An 18085-nucleotide genomic window follows, 5' to 3' on the forward strand; every position below is an offset into this window, starting at 1 on the left:
GACTGACTCTGGAATTAAAATAATATAAAAAAAATACTGCTGGTTTTAAGTCAGCTTGCTTTTCCCCCCTTGCATTCCATCTACATGCTCATTTAACCTCACCAACAAAATACATAAAAAACAAAAAAATAGAAATACAGTGTCAGTTGTAAAAAAAATAAGCCATAAAATCCTACTGGTACACCTGAAACATGTAACACAGACGATAATGTAATCAATGATATTCCACATAAGCAAAATTAAGCAAACAAAATGGTCTATTACCACTAGCATATTCCAGAAAGAAATGCTAATGATACTGTCTGGAAACCTGTAATCAATTTCTTTTCCACAGCAGCTCTATCATTATGCTGCATTCGATCTGTTTGCCGGTGGGGATTTATTAAATCTCTAAACGCTCTGGGACGAGAGCCAGTTGGATTTAGCTTCTGCTGTGTTCAGAACTCACAACTGGGATTATCCGTTACAAACCTGCAACACTAATGTGGACACAACTGTCCTGTACAAAAACCTTTGTGCAGCATAGAAAAATGGCTGTTTCCTCTACTGAATGACTGCTTTTAGAAGTATTATTATTATGGACATCCAAAGCATTCTGCTGGCTTCTTGGCTAAAAATCGAAGCATGGTAATTTTCAAAACTGCTTATTCATGTAACATTGAGCCTTAGCAATCAATCTGTAATCAACAGCAAGGCTACAGAAATGGATGGAGTAATGGACCTTTATGCCCATTTTGCATTTTGATATGGAGATATTTAACTGATCGACCTGTTTCTCTCTCACCTTCTTCTATAGAAATCCATAAAATTGCCTTATTGTTGCAGAATGCCGGGTGTGGGGAGATTTATTGGCCTCCTACAGATTCCCTTTCAAAACACATTTAAAAGATCATTTGTAAGCAGACTTGTGCTGGTTGCTGAAAGGCTTTTATATTTCTAACCAGGAGACGCCACTGCTGTAAAGTTAATCAAACTAATTAATTCCAGAATGACAGCATAAAACAGATTTAATGAAGAAATCCCAACTTTCACCATGCTACACAGTAAATAATATTCTTGAGTAGCTGCATCTACATACATATACACACATATGCAAATGATCAGCATAGTCACAGATTAAAACACATTACATATAGCTGTATATGTGTGTGTGTGTGTATGTGTCTTGAGCCCTAAAAAGTCCTATTTCAAAATAATAGGGATCACTTCAAGAGATAACCATTTACTTCGGATGTTCCCTTAGCATTGTTACATTGGGGAAGTAAGCTGTGACCCAAATTTAAGATATGTAATGTCAAACAAAATACACTTCAGGCAAATGAACAGATGCACACATACAACACACACAAAGATATCCTTGTCTTGTCGTGGATCAGTTTACAGTAGAAGCTCCAACGCATCTTTGGAAGCAGATGGTGACATCACTGTGGGTTATACAGCTCATAAGCAGCTGCCACACAACATTAAGATCTGCACTATCCCTGGTATGCATACAAATCACATACAGTTTAGTTTTACAGCCAATTCGGGAGTTTGTCTAGTGATTCAAACCATTTGGACCATGCCTTTGTGTGTCCAAAATACTGCACACTGATCACAAAAGCTGCAGTTATTCTTTCTAGCTTGTCATACACGCCTTGATCAGTAATGCAATCTGAGGGCCCCCAGTGAATGCCAAATTATGGTTTCCCTCTATTCTAGACAGCACCTGGTTCTGAATGTAATGTGGCACTGGACTGGACTGTGCTAGCGAAAGAGATATAATTGCCTCAGAATGCATTTGTTTCAGAGCATCCTGCACATAATAATCTGTATTATTAAAAAAAAAACCCTTAGATCAAGGTCCTGCCCAAGGCATCAATAGGTGACGATCGGCACATGCTAGAAGTATCACAGCCTGTAAAGGATATGCTCCTGAGAGGGAGAACAGTTCTAACAGTATATGAGGCAGAGCGTTGAACACTGATGTAGCGTGATATACTTTTTAAAGGAAAAGTAAGATAAGTCATTACATTTGAAAATTCTGCATCTATTTTTACTAGACTTATAATAATGTACACAGTGAGCAATTAGGCTACTTTATAATCAGTGCCTATTATTCATTAATTCTCCCCTTGAAGTGATAGTTAAGAGCCATGTGCATATCTACATTTATAGACAGGGGTGGGAGCAGCTATATCTCCTTAAACACCACTATTATTGCAATATAAAAAGTACATAGATAGTAATAGGATACTAACAGCAATATTTAAAATGCAATTATAGGGCCGGACTGCAATTATAAATATGTGGGATGTGCTAGTCTGTCCTTAGACTAGTGCCACACCGGGTTATTTCTGTGACAAGAAAAAGAATCCAGTGTCTGCACTGATAGGCGCCGTGTCACCTTGAGTGCAAACACATATAGCAGATTTCAAAGTGGAAACATCCGAGTACACATTTTCACGCCTAGATCATGGAGTGCATATTAAAGGAGAAGGAAAGGTAAAAACTAAGTAAGCATTATCAGAAAGGTCTATGTAAATACAGCCATAAGCACTCACAGAAACACTCTGTCAAAAGAAACAGGATTCGTTGTCTTTGTTTTCCTCTGTGCCAGAGACACGCAGCTCTCTGCTCCCCCATCTCCTGCTCCCCCTCCCCCCTTAGGAATGTGGCTCAGAGCCAATCAGCAGAAAGCATGTACACCGGTCTTGGTGCAGGAGCGAGGCATTATGGGAACTTTCTTTACACAGCTCAGCATTTTTTTTTCCCCTATGAGGCTTCTGATCTTCTGAACAGGAGAAATATGGGGAGACTTAAGGGCACTATTGAGAGAACTGTTGGTATGCCTGGAGCTTGAGATTAACTCTTTCTTGGCCTTTCCTTCTCCTTTAAACCATTAGAGAGACCATTATTATAAACAAAAAGTACAATATCTAGAAGTAAAGAATAGGTATAAAGTGCAAAGGCAAAAATATGTTTCCCTGAGAAGAAAATTTGCTTGAATACCCTGCAACAATCTTCATTCCTGGTGCGAAGGAACTTCAGGCAATTTGTCACCCGTGAGTGACAAATCACCCTGTGTACCTCACCCCTAGGCAGGAATGGACAAACACAATTCAGGTGACCAGCTGTGTGGTTTCATGAACTAATGACAAATAAGAAGGGTGTAGATTGATATTTTAAAATCTTTAAAGATAACTTGGGAGGAAATTTTGTGCAATTACCCGACAGCCTGTGGGTAAAACGCACCAATTTGATATTTACAGGTAGTGCAGATTTCCTGCAGGCAACAAACCGCCTGCACACAGAAGCACTGTCTCTGCTCAGGTGCAGGCAAATGCAGTGGATATCAGCTGTGAGCTCATGGTTATAGAGCAGTGATCCCCAACCAGTGGCTCATGAGCAACATGTTGCTCCCCAACTCCTTGAAAGTTGCTCTCAGTGCCCCCAAACCAGGTAGTTATTTTTGAATTCCTGACTTGGTTTTACTACCAAATAAAGCCTCCTTTAAGCTGATAGTGTGCATAGAGGCTACCTAATAGCCAATCATAGCCCTTATTTGGCACCACCATGAACTTTTATGATGCTTGTGTTGCTCCCCAAGTCGTTTTACATTTGACTGTGGCTCACAAGTAAGAAAGGTTGGGGATCTCTGGTATAGAGTCACTGGTCACTGACAGAGTCACTGGTCTCCCTTGTATTGTGCTTATTGGTTCGAAACAATCAGTTATACTGCCAAATTAGTTCATGTGTGGTCAACTTATCTTTACACATTTTAACATATCCATCTACAACCCCCTCTTCTACAATTAGGTCATAAAGCAACACTGCTGGGGGCCAGAGTTCTGTTTGTCCAACTCTGCCTTTGTATACACACACTGTTCAGCAGCCAGAAATTCCTTGCACAATGAAATAATGACATGTTTTTAGTTTTAGCACCATGGCACCTATGCTATTTCTACAGATTTGCCTGATTTGGAAACAATCTTATCTGCTGGTACTTAGTGACATTCAGAGTTTATCATCCCACAGTCACGTACCTCAAATCATTAATTGAAAGATAAATTACAAAATTAAGTCGGAATAATAAACATTTGTAAGGGCTCTGGCACACGGGGAGACTCGCAAGTCTTTTTCTGCGATTTCCTGAAATCGCCCCGCCGCGTCTGCCATCCCGCCGGCGACTTACATGTGGGATGGCAGGGGTAGGCAACTCGGGGAGATTAGTCGCCCGCGAACAGGGAGTTTTGCCGTGGGCGACTAATCTCCCCGTGTGCCAGAGCCCTTAGTGAAGCAAAATAATAAATCACATTACCATACAACTAAGGGTAAGAACCCACGGAGCGGTCCATTCGCCCACAATAGCAAAGATCTATCGGTGAGCGACTGGACCGCTACATGGGTTCTTACCCACTGACAGATAAGATCTTCAAACATGCCAGTGCCCAAAATGACAGACTGATATATATATCACAGGTATTTGGAAACCCAAGTTTTAGTCAGTATGCATATAAGAGGCTTAGAACTGATAAGAAATTATTGTAGCTCAAATTAATAAATAGCATTCTTATTCCATTCCTTTGTAAAAACTGCAACACACACACGTCTGGTTTTGTCACGTTTGCTACAACACACAGGAATAAAACCTATTATACTGTGATATCAGATCAAACCTCCAAGCTGGAGTTTAATATTCCTTAGACCCCTGCCACAGTGGTAAGCGAGTGCCATGAGAAGCCTCTGACAGGATATCTGTGCATACTGATTCATGTTGTTTAGGAGACAGCTTTAATGTGCACTACAAAACCAATACTGACAACAAGAGAGTCAGTCTTTATTGCTGTTAATATCCCAAAGCAATTATGGTAACTCAGCAGGATTTCTGCCCAGAATGGAAACTCTCACATTGTAATTCAACATTTCTCCAGCGCTTTAGCTCTAAATCCCAGGTAGCTGCTAATGTGTACAATGGTCCTATTGAGGAAAAGGCATTATTACACCAGGACTGAATGGAGCAACAAGACAGCACTTAGAGGCTGCAAAGAGAAGAAATACAGAAAATTTGCTCAGGCAAGAAAACAGCACTTCACAAATAGATAACCAGAATGCAGCAATAATAAAACAAGAAAAAAATCTGTGAAGTGAAATGACAATTTAACTAGGATCAACTGTATGAAACCAAGGTCACCTGCAAACTCTTCCAAGGGACAAAGTGACATGTGGTATAATGACCTCTATGGAGATCGTAATCATCTTGGCCCTTATGCAAGTTCAATTACCCACCCGCACACTCTGGTACCTCAGTATAACACATAACAATGATTTACAGCTCTGTTTTCTAAGAGATATTCTCCCCCAGAAACACTAAAATTAATCTATATTACCTGGGAAATCACATTTAAAAAAAGTCTATGTAACACACTTATTTGTCCTCGAAGAACAACTCCAATTTAAGCAAAACTACTATTCAGGATAGTTATGAGTGCATCATAATATGATTAATTTGAGGCTAGGAAATAATTTCCCCTTTGGATCAGTAAACATAGATTCCTGGACTGTGGGAGGACTACTCTCGTTTCCTACGCAATTCAAATTGTCTTTAAAAGACACGTTAAAATATCATAAAGAACAAAACAGTCAGGGTTTAAAGAAAAAAAGGACATGTGCATATCCAGATCTGGCTATGAAATAGCTCAGATTTAGTTCCTTTTATATGTTCAGTGAATGAAAAATGTTGCTTGTAATAAGCTCTTTTACCTCCACTCTAGATGTGGCCCTCTCATTAGCACATCCAGTTTAAGAAAAGCCCTACAGTATGATGTTACTACTGGTATAGGACTGGTTATCCAGAATGTTTGGGTCCTGGGGGTTTCTGGATGAGGGTTCTTTCTGTAATTTGGATCGTAATACCTTAAGTCTACTAAAAAAAATATTTAAATGTTAAATAAACCAAATAGGATTGGTTTACCAATAAATTATAGGATCAAATACAAGGTACTGTTTTATGATTACAGAGGAATGGAAATCATTAATAAAACATAATACAGGTATAGGACCCATTATCCAGAATGCTCGGGACCAAGGGTATTCCGGATAAGGGGTCTTTCCGTAATTTGGATCTCAATACCTTAAGTCTACTAAAAAATCAATAAAACATTAAACCCAATAGGATTGTTTTGCATCCAATAAGGATTAATTATATCTTAGTTGGAATCAATTACAAGGTTCTGTTTTATTTCTACATAGAAAAAGGAAATCAGTTTTAAATTTCTGAATTATTTGATTAAAATGTCTATTGGGTCTATGGGAGAAGGGCATTCCGTAATTCGGAGCTTTCTGGATAATGGGTTTCCGGATAAGGGGTCCGATACCTGTACTTCACTGTAAGCATGGGACTGGGCATCTTGAGGGAAAAAGCAACAGTGCAAAATATGTGTGTATGCTGCTAAAAAAAAAAATGAAGCTTGGGTGAAAGATACCTTTCAGAAGAGCAGTAATGCCAACACACAAGGCCAGAGTAAAGCTGGCCATACACAGTAAGATTTTTTTTTTAAAGGAAAACTATATCCCCAGAAAAAATACTTAACCAACAGATTTTAAAAGAATCTCGCCAAACTGATATATCAGTAAATATTGCCCTTTTACATCCTTTTCCTTGACCCACCATTTAGTCATGGGCTGTGTGCTCCCTCAGGGATCACATGACCAGAAATAATGCAGCTCTAACTGTAACAGAAGAAGTGTGGAAGCAAAAGGCAAAACCTGTCCATTTGTTGGCTGATGGGGTCTAGCATGTATGTGTGCCTTGGTTTGTTTGTGTGCACTGTGTGCAATGGTTTATTTAGATGAAGCAGGGTTTTAACATATGAGCTTGTTTATGCAATATATATTTAAAGAGACCTACATTGCTTAGGGGTATAGTTTTCCTTTAAAGATCTTGTTGTTATCATAGGAGCAAGCTAATCCTGAAACAGGAAGGAGAAGAGAGGGAAGCGGTGGGGGCAAGGTCGCCAAGCTGGGTCACCTAGGGTGCCCAGCTGGCTTGGCCCACCTCAGCTGCAAACAATTGGACAATGGATACATTTCATTTTTAAAAATGAAAATGTTCAAACCTGTCCAATCGATTTTCTGATGATGAAAAATCATTCAGTGCCCACTAACCTTATGATAATTTGACGGATTTGTTGGTTCACACTAAAACTGGTCATTAGGGAGAGAAGAATCTTAAAGTGTATTAACACTGAAAATACCCAAGGACAAAAGGTCTGTGTCCTACAATGGCCCTGTTGATCTCAGTGCAACTGAGAATCTCTGTCACTGTTTGAAAACCAAAGTGCACAAGTGTCACCTGACTAACTTGGAGCAAATCTGCATGGAAAAATGAGCCAAAATCTTTACCCCACAGCGGCAAAGTGGGTAGTTACTATAAAAAAAAATGTAAAAGAAAGTGTGGTAATAAAGACTTTGCACAGAATATTTCACGTGTTTATTTACCTTACAATAGGTTTCTAACAAACAATATGACATAAAAATACATTTTAATAAGAAAGTTCACAAACTAAATGTCATGGTAGGATCAGTTTGAGATTGTTGGCAATGCCCAGAACTGCTCCATATTCACTAGCAATCACCTAAACTTGTGCAGTGTATTTACAAGTTAGGTAACCCATGCTAAATATAGTAGTGTTTTACAGAGACGAATGCACAGCCTGTGAGCGCACTCCAATAGTCTGGGCAAGTGACACTAAAGTGAAATGGATGCAAACATGGGTGCAAGTTCAGTGTTTGTTAGATCTACTTATTTAGGAGGCCACAGAAGGCAGGGTGCTCATAAATCCACTGGGGATATATGATGTCATCCTGACTGAACAGTTTTTTCACCACAGAAAGGAGTCAATCAGATTCTTCATTTTTATTAAAGGAACTAGACCACAAGATGCCTGCTATGCACTTATCATCTCACCTACCACTTTCTTTGTAACTTTCCAGTATGAAACCAATTCAGATGTATATACACCCTTTTCTCAGTGTTTAGTACTAATTAGTGGTTTACAGTGGTTTTTTAGTTTAAGATGATTGGAGTTCCAACCTTGGATTAGGGCCTCCCTTAGCTCATAATAAGGTTACAGATACAGGAAAATGTTAGTATATCATTAAGCCATAGCTTCAAATGTATCTAGTAAGGCAAATAACTTCACCTTTTAAACAGCCATCATGTTAAGAAAATATCTTGCCCTGATGCTGAACAGGGTGCAGTTTTACTTTATGAAAAATTTCATAATTTACAACAGTTTCTCTAAACTTGATAAATATACAGTGATTGAAAACCACATTTTATTCAGCAACCAGATTTAGGTCTTGTTTTTAGAAACTTGCATATTTTATTGCAGAGATTGTATACTAGGGTTTTTCTTCTACATAGGCGGATTTTCAATAAGGCTAGGGGAGGCTAAGCCAATGTTGTGTATCCATGCCAGTGTTATAGTGCCAGGGCCGGAATATCTGCCATCAGTACCCACTGCTTTTCACTTCATATAATGTGCTGGTTTTGTAAATACAGACTGCTTCTCACTGCATATAATGTGCTGGTTTTGTAAATACAGACTGTGTCTCACTGTATATAATGTGCTAGTTTTGTAAATACAGACTGCGTCTCACTGTATATAATGTGCCTGGGGTGTCGGTACCCACTGCCTTTCTTGCTATAAAACTAACGTGAACACATCTAAAAGGGTGGTTCACTTTTAAGTTAACTTTTAGTATGTTATAAATTGGCCTATTCATAGCAATTTTGCAATTGGTCTTCCTAATTAATTTTTTTTTATAGTTCTTTAACAATTTGCCTTTCTCTTCTGCCTCTTTCCAGATTTCAAATGGCCAAAAATTATTGTTCTGCAAGGCTACAATTTTATTATCATTATTTTTTATTTTCTTTTTATGTAGGCCCCTTAACTATTCATATTCCCATCTCTTGTTTAAACCACTACCTGGTTGCTAGGGTAAATAAGACCCTAGCAACCAGATAGCTGCTAAATTACCAAATGGAGAGCTGCTGAACAAAAAGCTAAATAACTAAAAAACCATTAAAAATAAAAGTGAATTTAAAGGTGAACTACCCCTTTAAGCTAACTGATCACAAACACAAATGTTTGCAGATCCCCCCTCACAGAAGTATGAATACTTTTACATCCTAACCATTTTAGGGTAAAAAAACAAAACAAAAAGAAAGCCCTCCCCCCTGCACTTTTGTACAGAATCCTTGGAAGTCAGTGGGAATGGCAAGAGGTAGTTGGGAGGTTAATTTTGTACACCAGCAGCGAATCCACTAAGTCTCACATTAGCTTTAGGTCAGTCTATGTATGGCCCATCTTTAGCCTCCCCAAACAAAAAAAGTCACCCTCCGCCTATGCTCTTCTACATCTTTAGGAAATGTAACCAGATGCCAATTTAAACATGGCCCTCTGCAATCTAAAACCATACTGTTCTTGAATAATGCTTCAACAGCTTTCAACAGGCACACAACACAATTGAAAGAAAAATGTAACAAAGTACATATACATACACTTACCAATTTGAAGTCTTGAATGCTACATATAAAATAAGGAGTGTTCGATCTTCTGCTTTCAATATAAACACAGTCTAAAAAGGAAAATAAGACAGAACTTATGCATATTTATATATATATATATATCAGTTTATATAGTCCTCTGCAAACAAAAAGGTTTTAGCAGGTCCCAATACATATCACAGAATGGTATAATATCACACAACCCACATGGTCCCCTCTACAGTATGGCCCAGATGTGAAATAAAGTGAAATATTTGTTTGGCGACCTTGCCAAATGAGCAAATCTTACAGTGTATAGCCACCTTTACATTGTAAAAAGGAAAGAGTAGTACAGCAGTTTTAATTTTGATTTAAAAACATCCTTCACAAATTTTGCTTAAAACATCTTCAAACATCCAGCAGGAGCAAATAACCTTATGATGGCTTGTACTTAGCTTATCACATTTCGTAGTACAAATGTACAATCCATGGGTAAGAATGTCTGATAAAGGGTCACCGAGCATTGTGATCCTGCTTATGTTTACTAGAGGTGATGGCCATTACCGTTTGAAGGGGATATTTTGCACTGTGGAGATGAACCTGGTGGCTGTATGGAAGTGTAATCCACAAAGGACTGATGAAAGACACCATATATTGTGGGGACATATTGTGGGGAAAGAGAGTATGGCCCCTGATTACTGAACCATACGCTGGGATGTGTTTGGATATTTTGCGTATCTCTACGAGTGTAGCCTTGTGTATCTTTGGACCCTGCCTACGTTAAGTAGTGGGGCACAAAGTGTGACTCTCCAGTCCAGATTAAGTGGTTGTAGTACTCAGTGTCCCTAACTGTAAAGGCAGAGGCACTGTTGGTATAGCATAAAAATTCTAAATTCCCCACACTTGATAGGGATTAATCTCTTTAGTTGATGTAATTGCCTATGCACACAAGACATCATCACTCCTGACAGCAAGGGCAGTGGAACACAGGGAGATTAGTCGCCCCGCGACAAAGCTTTGTTGTCGTGGGTGGCTAATTTCCCTGCAATCACCAAAAAAAAAAGCAAATGGCACTCAGGGCTACAAGCAAGGGAAAACCCTTAAAAAGTTTATTGCAGAGGTGCAACGTTTCGGGGCAACGTGACCCCTTTATCAAGCATATAAACGTTGCACCTCCGCAATAAACTTTTTAAGGGTTTTCCCTTGCTTGTAGCCCTGAGTGCCATTTGCTTTTTTTTTTTTTGGTCGTTGTACTGGTTTTGGAGGGTGACGATCCCTCCAGCAGTGTGCACCAGGCATATAAATTTGGAGTGCTAGGGTGTGCGGATAAGGTCTCTGTAGTATAATTTCCCTGCAATGCCATCCCACCAGCTAGAATGCCAGTGGGATGGCATATGCATCGCCCACCGGCCATTCTAGCCGGTGGAATGGCATTGTGGGGAGATTAGTCACCCGCGTCAATGAAGGTTTGTCTCAGGGCGACTAATCTCCCTGTGTACCACTGCCCTAAGAAGCACCTCCAGGCACATGCAGAGAGGCAGCACCCTTTTGGTGATATTACTACAAACATCAAAGGCCCATCTACAGCACATACATAAAAATATAAGAAAAAGTGGAGATAACCTAATCCTAAAACACATGCATTAAATGACTTAGGGTAAGGCACCCACAAGGTGGATTGTAAGGCTGCCTGTAAGCCCAGGCTAAAAATCTGCCTGTACACTTAAAAAAAAAATCTTCCAATTGTGCCTGCACCCGAACGCATTGGATCTGCTGGGTGCAAGCAAATTCAGCCAATATCCTCCAACAAACAGTTAGTTCAAGCATATTGGCTTTTACGCAGGCTGCCAATCTGCCTCGCTGGGCCTTACCCTTAAAACTTAAGTTTGGGACTTGCCTACAGGCATTTTGTGAAAAGTCTCCAAGAATCTGAATATATTGTGCATCAAAATAAAACAGGAAGAGGAACTATCAGCACGAATAGCTAGCACTAACTTGAAACGATGGGGTTTGATTCTGACCTTGTTATGATCTGTAACCCTTCCTACATTCCAAAAACTAACAAAAACCTACAGGCTGGTTAAAGAGCTGTGAAAATGTGTCTAATGCATATACTTATATAAATACATATACACACACACATATAGCCAATGCAGAAGGACCTTTGTCAGAGTCAGTGCAAAAACTATATACAATAAAGAATAAATTGTTACTTTGCCCAACTAAAGTAAAAGGGTCAGTGGGTTACTATTATAATTTCACATACAACCTGAAAGTTATTAGTGTGCTTTGGTTACATACAGGACACAATACATATGAAAAACATTTTAGCAAAGCCTTTTACATTACAGACAGCTGTGCCACAAGCATGAAACTGCAATGTTTTTTGCATATAACACCACAAACTCTGTGGACAAAAATCAGGTTCACAAGGTAAGATGTGAAAAACAGCAAAGAGGGGTGGGGGGCCTAGATATTGAAGTACACAGGAAATGTACTTGCTATTTGATTCCCACCACCCTTTGGAAGATAAACTGGGTGTTATAAGGACTTTACTTCATTGGGCTAAAACTGTGGCATCCAATGCAGAGGCAAAAGAGAAGGAATACAAACATCTAAAATGAGCTCTGAAAACTTGTGGGTACCCAGACTGTGCCTTTATCAAAACTAAATCAAAGACAAGCAAAATTACCAGACCAACAACAGAAGGGAGGAACACAGCAGGCAAAGCAACAAGTCATCCCATATGTTGCTGGAACATCAGAAAAACTTATGACTGGATCATACCTTCTTACACCTTTTTCAGCCAACACCTAACTGAATAAGTACAATGGAACCATTATGATTGGATGCCTGTGACAAGGGATTAAATGCCGGGGAATTCCCTACAAGTCATTTGAACTGGATGAGTGAAGAAATGTGGTTTTTTTTTTTTTAAAAAAAATAAAAAAACTCAGAAAAGTCCAGCTGTTTTAGACTTAATTCTACTAGATACTGTAAAAAATACCCTAAATGATTAAGAATCTTCATAGACAAATCCAAATCCTTAAAACCATGTGACTTTTTGTTACAAACAAAAAAAATTTAAACTGTTTCGCCATGTGCGGTTCTCTTTAGCTCTTCCTTATCCTAGTTTACATATGCAGATTAGGATTCAGGGTTCAGCTGAATCCCAAAATAGTGGTTTTGGTGCATCCCTTTTTACTACTAATTGTCTACTCCAGTGCTGTCCAACTTCTGTGGTACCGAGGGCCGGAATTTTTTTGGCCTACATGGCAGAGGGCCGATAAGGAAGCCACTTTTGACCACTCTCCTTTTTTAAACCACACCCACTTGAAACCACACCCGTGTTATCACATGACCATACCCATATTAATGGTGGTAGTACAGCAAAAATCTGCCATACTCTACCTGACCCTACCCTGCCTGTGTTTGCCATACTCTACCTGACCCTACCCGTGTTTGCCATACTCTGCCTGCCCTACCCTGCCTGTGTGTGCGCCATACTCTGCCTGCCCTACCCTGCCCGTGTGTGCCATACTCTGCCTGCCATACCCTGCCTTTGTGTGCCATACTCAGAGTATGGCACACACAGGCAGGGTATGGCAGTCAGAGTATGGCACACACAGGCAAGGGTACGGCAGACAGAGTATGGCACACACAGGCAGCATACAGTGGACACAATGCTGGCACTGCTCCTACAGTCTGCACTATAACTATATATTAAAAAACTTTTTAATTGCAGTACCACCTCAGTATATATTCTTTTTATAGTATGCAGGGTTTATTTGTGGGTTTCTACTGCTCCTACAGTTTTTCTGAGGTGAACAATGTGGGTGATTACAGCCTGAGCCTGAGGTGTGAACACTGCAGGGGGCAAACAATGCAGAGATTAAAAGGTGTGAACAACACGAGATTACATTTTTAAACAATACAGGGGGATTACAGCCTGAATCTGAGGTGTGAGCAATGCAGGGGGCCAGTTATTCACAGTACTGATACCATTTAAAGCTTGCACAAAGGTAAGCCATCAAAGCAGCCAGACAGGTGGGGGGACACACAGAGGGGGGTCGCGGGCGGGCCGCCCAGTTGGACAGCACTGGTCTACTCTATTGTTTTGTTTTTTAAGCATCACTTTATGACCAACACAAATCAAGAAATAATGCATTGTACATTATCTCCACTTCACCTGTAATGCACAGACCATTTAGGAACTGAAGATTTTATAGCATTGGCACTATGGTAGGTTAATGTACTCTTCCATCTTGTATAGGTTTAACTCACGAGTCTCCTGGTGCAGACTGTCACACTGGCAGCTCCCAGTGGTACGAGTAAATACAGCACAACAAGTTTAGTACCAGAGTATAAGCAGGCCTGTATTTGTGGCGAGGCCACAAAGGCCCAGGACGGCATGCCGCCCAGATGCACCTAAACTGCTCACATACGGAGTACTGGGTACGGGACACACAAAAAACTTACAGTACTCCTTATGTGAGCTAAAGGAATGCGAATGCTCTCAATCCGGGGTGGGGAAAGGGGGCAAAAATATAAATCTGGCGTTGAGCATAAGTAAATAGTTACTAAGGTTTGCGTATTCCTTAAATTATTTACTTCTATACAGTAAAGTGAGTAGCTGCCCTTGATCACTTATGGGGGACCTTAATTAGAAGTGACGATAGTATATTATGGAAGCCATTTATGTAAAGTGTCTCTAATTAAACACCAAGACAGCAGGACAGAGATGTCAAAAATATTATCTTCAGCAATTAAACCAAGTAGTCCCTGTATCTTCTCACAAAAGCAGCAACAGATCTGCATATTTTGCATCCCTGAAACAGGCAAAGCCCTGTATGGAAGCAATGCTGCTACACAGTAAATGTGCTAGATGAAGCACAATTTCCCTAATCACAATGGTTTCAGTGTCCTTGTCACAGTTAAGGCAGTTAGTCACTTGGGGAGAATACAATGTTTTCCAATACTGCTGCTTATTTCATAAAAGCAGTCATAAACCAAACAGAGATTGCAATCGCTGAAGAGTCAGGAGGCGTCTGAATTCATAATTTTATCTCCCAGCCATCAAAGGCTTGTCTGAAGCTGACAAGTAAAAAGGAAAGGCTGGATCTTTGTGACCTGGCTTTGTGTAATTCATTTACAAGATAAAATAAGTGAAAATACCCATCACTACACCAAGCGCTCTGCAAAAGATACAGCCTTACAGGAAGGAACAAGCATCAAGCCTTCTCTGTGGGCCTCTGTTAAAGGGCATGAAATGATGTAGAGACAACGATTAGAAAAAAGGATGGGGGGAAGATTTTCAGTTTGCTTCACCAACACACTGCAGCATTAACACAAGCACATGGGGACCTGCAGAAAGGGCTAATTATGAACATACATGAACAGGCAAATCAATATATTGACAAGCAGTACAAAATATTTCAATGCATGAAATGAGAAGGGACCAGCAAAAATAAAATTTACTGACTGACATTGACAACAGTTATTCCTATCCATTAGTGGATACTGTTTTCTTTAACTTTCAGTCTAGAGCATGACTGAATCCCCTTCTCAAAGACATGACCACAGGGTGGTGCGGCTTTATTAGTTAGTTAAAGAGATAAAACAGGCACTCATGACAGGAGCTATTGCTCATAAATCCACAAATATGCTGTGATGAAGGAAGTGAAGACCTACCATACTTCACCAGAACTTAAATATTGAGTATGTAATATGTAGATGGAATAAGTAGTGTACACTGAATGTTAATAACAACTGTGCAGAATGGAATGAAAAAAGAAAAACTCCACTAAGAGGATATTAAAATGTGCATCTACCTATTCTACATACAGTGCGTACGTTTAAAAAAAATCCAAAGACTCCACAATGGCACAGCTATATATAAGAAACACATGAGTTAGGGCTAGAGTATAAAATAGTTTACCACTGCACAGAAACATTAAGTCTGCTGAAATTGTCATGCAACATTCATTATTAATCCAGCCAGCCCACCACAGGCAATATTTATATAACAGTCAACTACCATGATCTCAGATATGCAATAGGTACAGCTATCATGATCAAGACTATGGGTTAATTAGAAGTATAATGGCTGCAACTGCCCTAAGAGCGATAGGATCATTATTCTCAACAAACCAGCCAAATCTAAAAATATGCTTGTGCCATGCCCTGTCACAGTTGCTAAATACTCAAATTCTGGTTACTCTTACAGAAATCCATTCCTACTCCATTCCCAGTCACAAAGCTTTCTCTCTCTACAGTGTTTCTGTACCAGTATGCCATGCCAGGGTGATTTGCTGAACATTCATACAGAAATTAAGGAAAGGTTAACTGTGCTTTAAAAGGGGGTCAGGCATGGCAAATAGCTTGACACCTTTGCTGTTTTAGTGCAATCATCCTAATTGTGCTTAAGATTTGTTGTTCTTATGCCTGTAATAGAGACAGAGCCTATTAAGCCCACTAGATTTCCTTCTGTCTAGTGCTGCATTAAATAAAGCATGAAGGGGGGACATATAAGCTTCTTTGCAACCAATGTTAAAGGCATCGATCCAGGATAATGTCAGCATCAAACAATACCATCTGTGGCCTCATTATCTGCAGGGCATCCAAAATCAAACGCCTGGGGCATTCCACATTGTACAAACCTCTGAAAGAAGGTCATTGAGAAGAAGGGGGGGAAAAATAAAAAATAAAAAAAGCAAAATGAATTTGTAAAAGGTGATAGCTGGGTGGAAAAATACTGTGCTTTTAAATCAAGCCATCCTGTGGCCAAACAATCCCTTCTTTCTATAATTTTCCATTACAGCAATTATATTTGTTATTACATCTGCGTTCTCTCTGCCGTGCCCCTTTTCTTCCTAGCTTCTATAATCACTTGTCACACTGCTGGAGAGCTCTATACGGTATTAATTCCACTGAACAATGCTATAGCCATGCTCTTTTCTGCTTCATCTCAGCCCTGTAACTAAACAGAAATGAGCTCTGGCTGAAGCATTGTTCTGGAGAATTTGATGACATTAAATGCCTAACCACCATGAAAATGAAAAAAAGAAGAAGGAAGGACAGAGGGATGGAAGAAAAACCAGAAGAGTGACAGATAAAAACACAAATCTAAAATTAAACTGAATAAAAACAGGCTTCAAAACATATTATGGTCCAGTGTCATTAAGGTAAACTGAATCAGAGGCCTGCATCTAAGCAATGACTTTGCTTCCGAGCATGTATACATAACACCAAAAAAAAAAAAAAAAAAAAAAAAAAAAAAAGAAGTGATCCAAGCAGCCTGGTTAAACCCCAGATAATCATTTGGAACTCAGAAAGACAGCATACCAATGTAAGGTGCTATATTTTGGTCTGACAAAAGCAGGTAGATCAACCGTAAAATATGAATTCATCTATATAAACTGGTAGGAAAATGTTCTCCAAGCAGCCACATTATATTTCAAAACGATCTAAACAAATCGATTCCCAGTCATGTAACACAGACGTGCAATTTTGGTTATTCTATTGGAATCAACAAGGCCTAAGTATGTTCACGGTATACCCTTGCTAATCAGAAGAATTAAATATGGAAAAAATAAAAGGTACATAAATCTGAACTGCCAAAAAACAACAAGGGGTGGGAGACAAGGAGAGACATGTAGCAATGGACTCTATAAGTTAAGATGCAGACTATTCAAGTTTCCCCTCAACTGGAGGAAGAAGGATATACTTATTGGTCTTTATTCAGTGATTCTTATATCATAAAGTATTTTAACCCTTGGACCTTTTACCAAGAAAGACAAATGTTTTCCTAGAGAAATATGTGCTGAGATTCATAAAACAGATTAGCTGTGTCCTTACGGCAAATTAGTTTATTAGAAGCTGGTAACAGAGAATCTATTTTCCTGCAGTTTTTCTCCCCCTGCTGCTGCAGTTTAATGTGCTGTCGGCATAATTTAGATTTCATCTGTTTAAGCTCACTCAAGCCTACCTCCTGACTGTACGCTAAATGGAACATATTTCTATTGAACAAAATTAATGACAGCTAATTGTAATATGCAGCTCCAAAATTTATAAAAGTAACTGTTACACAGATCAAGCAGAGAACACCAAGCACCCACACAATTAACTTTTTGCCTTCCAATGTCTTGTGTAATGGAGTACAATGGTTCTTTGCATGGTCAAAATACTACAAAATGCACTTGAATCAATAAGGCGTTTTTTTTTCATAACATATATTTACAGGTTTTAATATTTCACTCGAGACACGTACTAAGAGGATTGAAAAAATACCCCTAATGTGCAATAATTTCTCTGTTTTGTTATAGAAAATGGGTGTCTCTGTAGAGTAACCAGGACCCATATACTGTACTGTGATGGCCAAGTACCTCAAACTATAGTTTTTCTTAAAGTTAATTACATTTATTAAGTAACCTATTAAAGAATCTTTGCAAACTGGCAGGCAAATAAATATTATACATATATACATATATATTCCTGGAAATCATTTGGAGGTGAATACTTATATTTGCCGTTGGCGTTGTCAGTGGGTAAGAG

At 39.2% G+C, this 18085-nt stretch overlaps 1 protein-coding gene across 12 annotated transcripts in view; it reads right to left on the reverse strand.

Moving 5' to 3' along the window:
- rere (arginine-glutamic acid dipeptide repeats) overlaps window positions 1–18085 on the reverse strand; it is a 210101-nt gene that overhangs the window by 81302 nt on the left and 110714 nt on the right. For all 12 annotated transcript variants that reach the window (XM_031905585.1, XM_002936381.5, XM_004916132.4 and 9 more), the window contains one exon: window positions 9554–9624. In XM_031905585.1, the coding sequence (XP_031761445.1) occupies window positions 9554–9624 (71 nt within the window). The remainder of the gene's footprint in view (window positions 1–9553; window positions 9625–18085) is intronic.

Source organism: Xenopus tropicalis, chromosome 7 (assembly GCF_000004195.4).
Source record: "Xenopus tropicalis strain Nigerian chromosome 7, UCB_Xtro_10.0, whole genome shotgun sequence".
Taxonomy (NCBI): Eukaryota; Metazoa; Chordata; class Amphibia; order Anura; family Pipidae; genus Xenopus; species Xenopus tropicalis.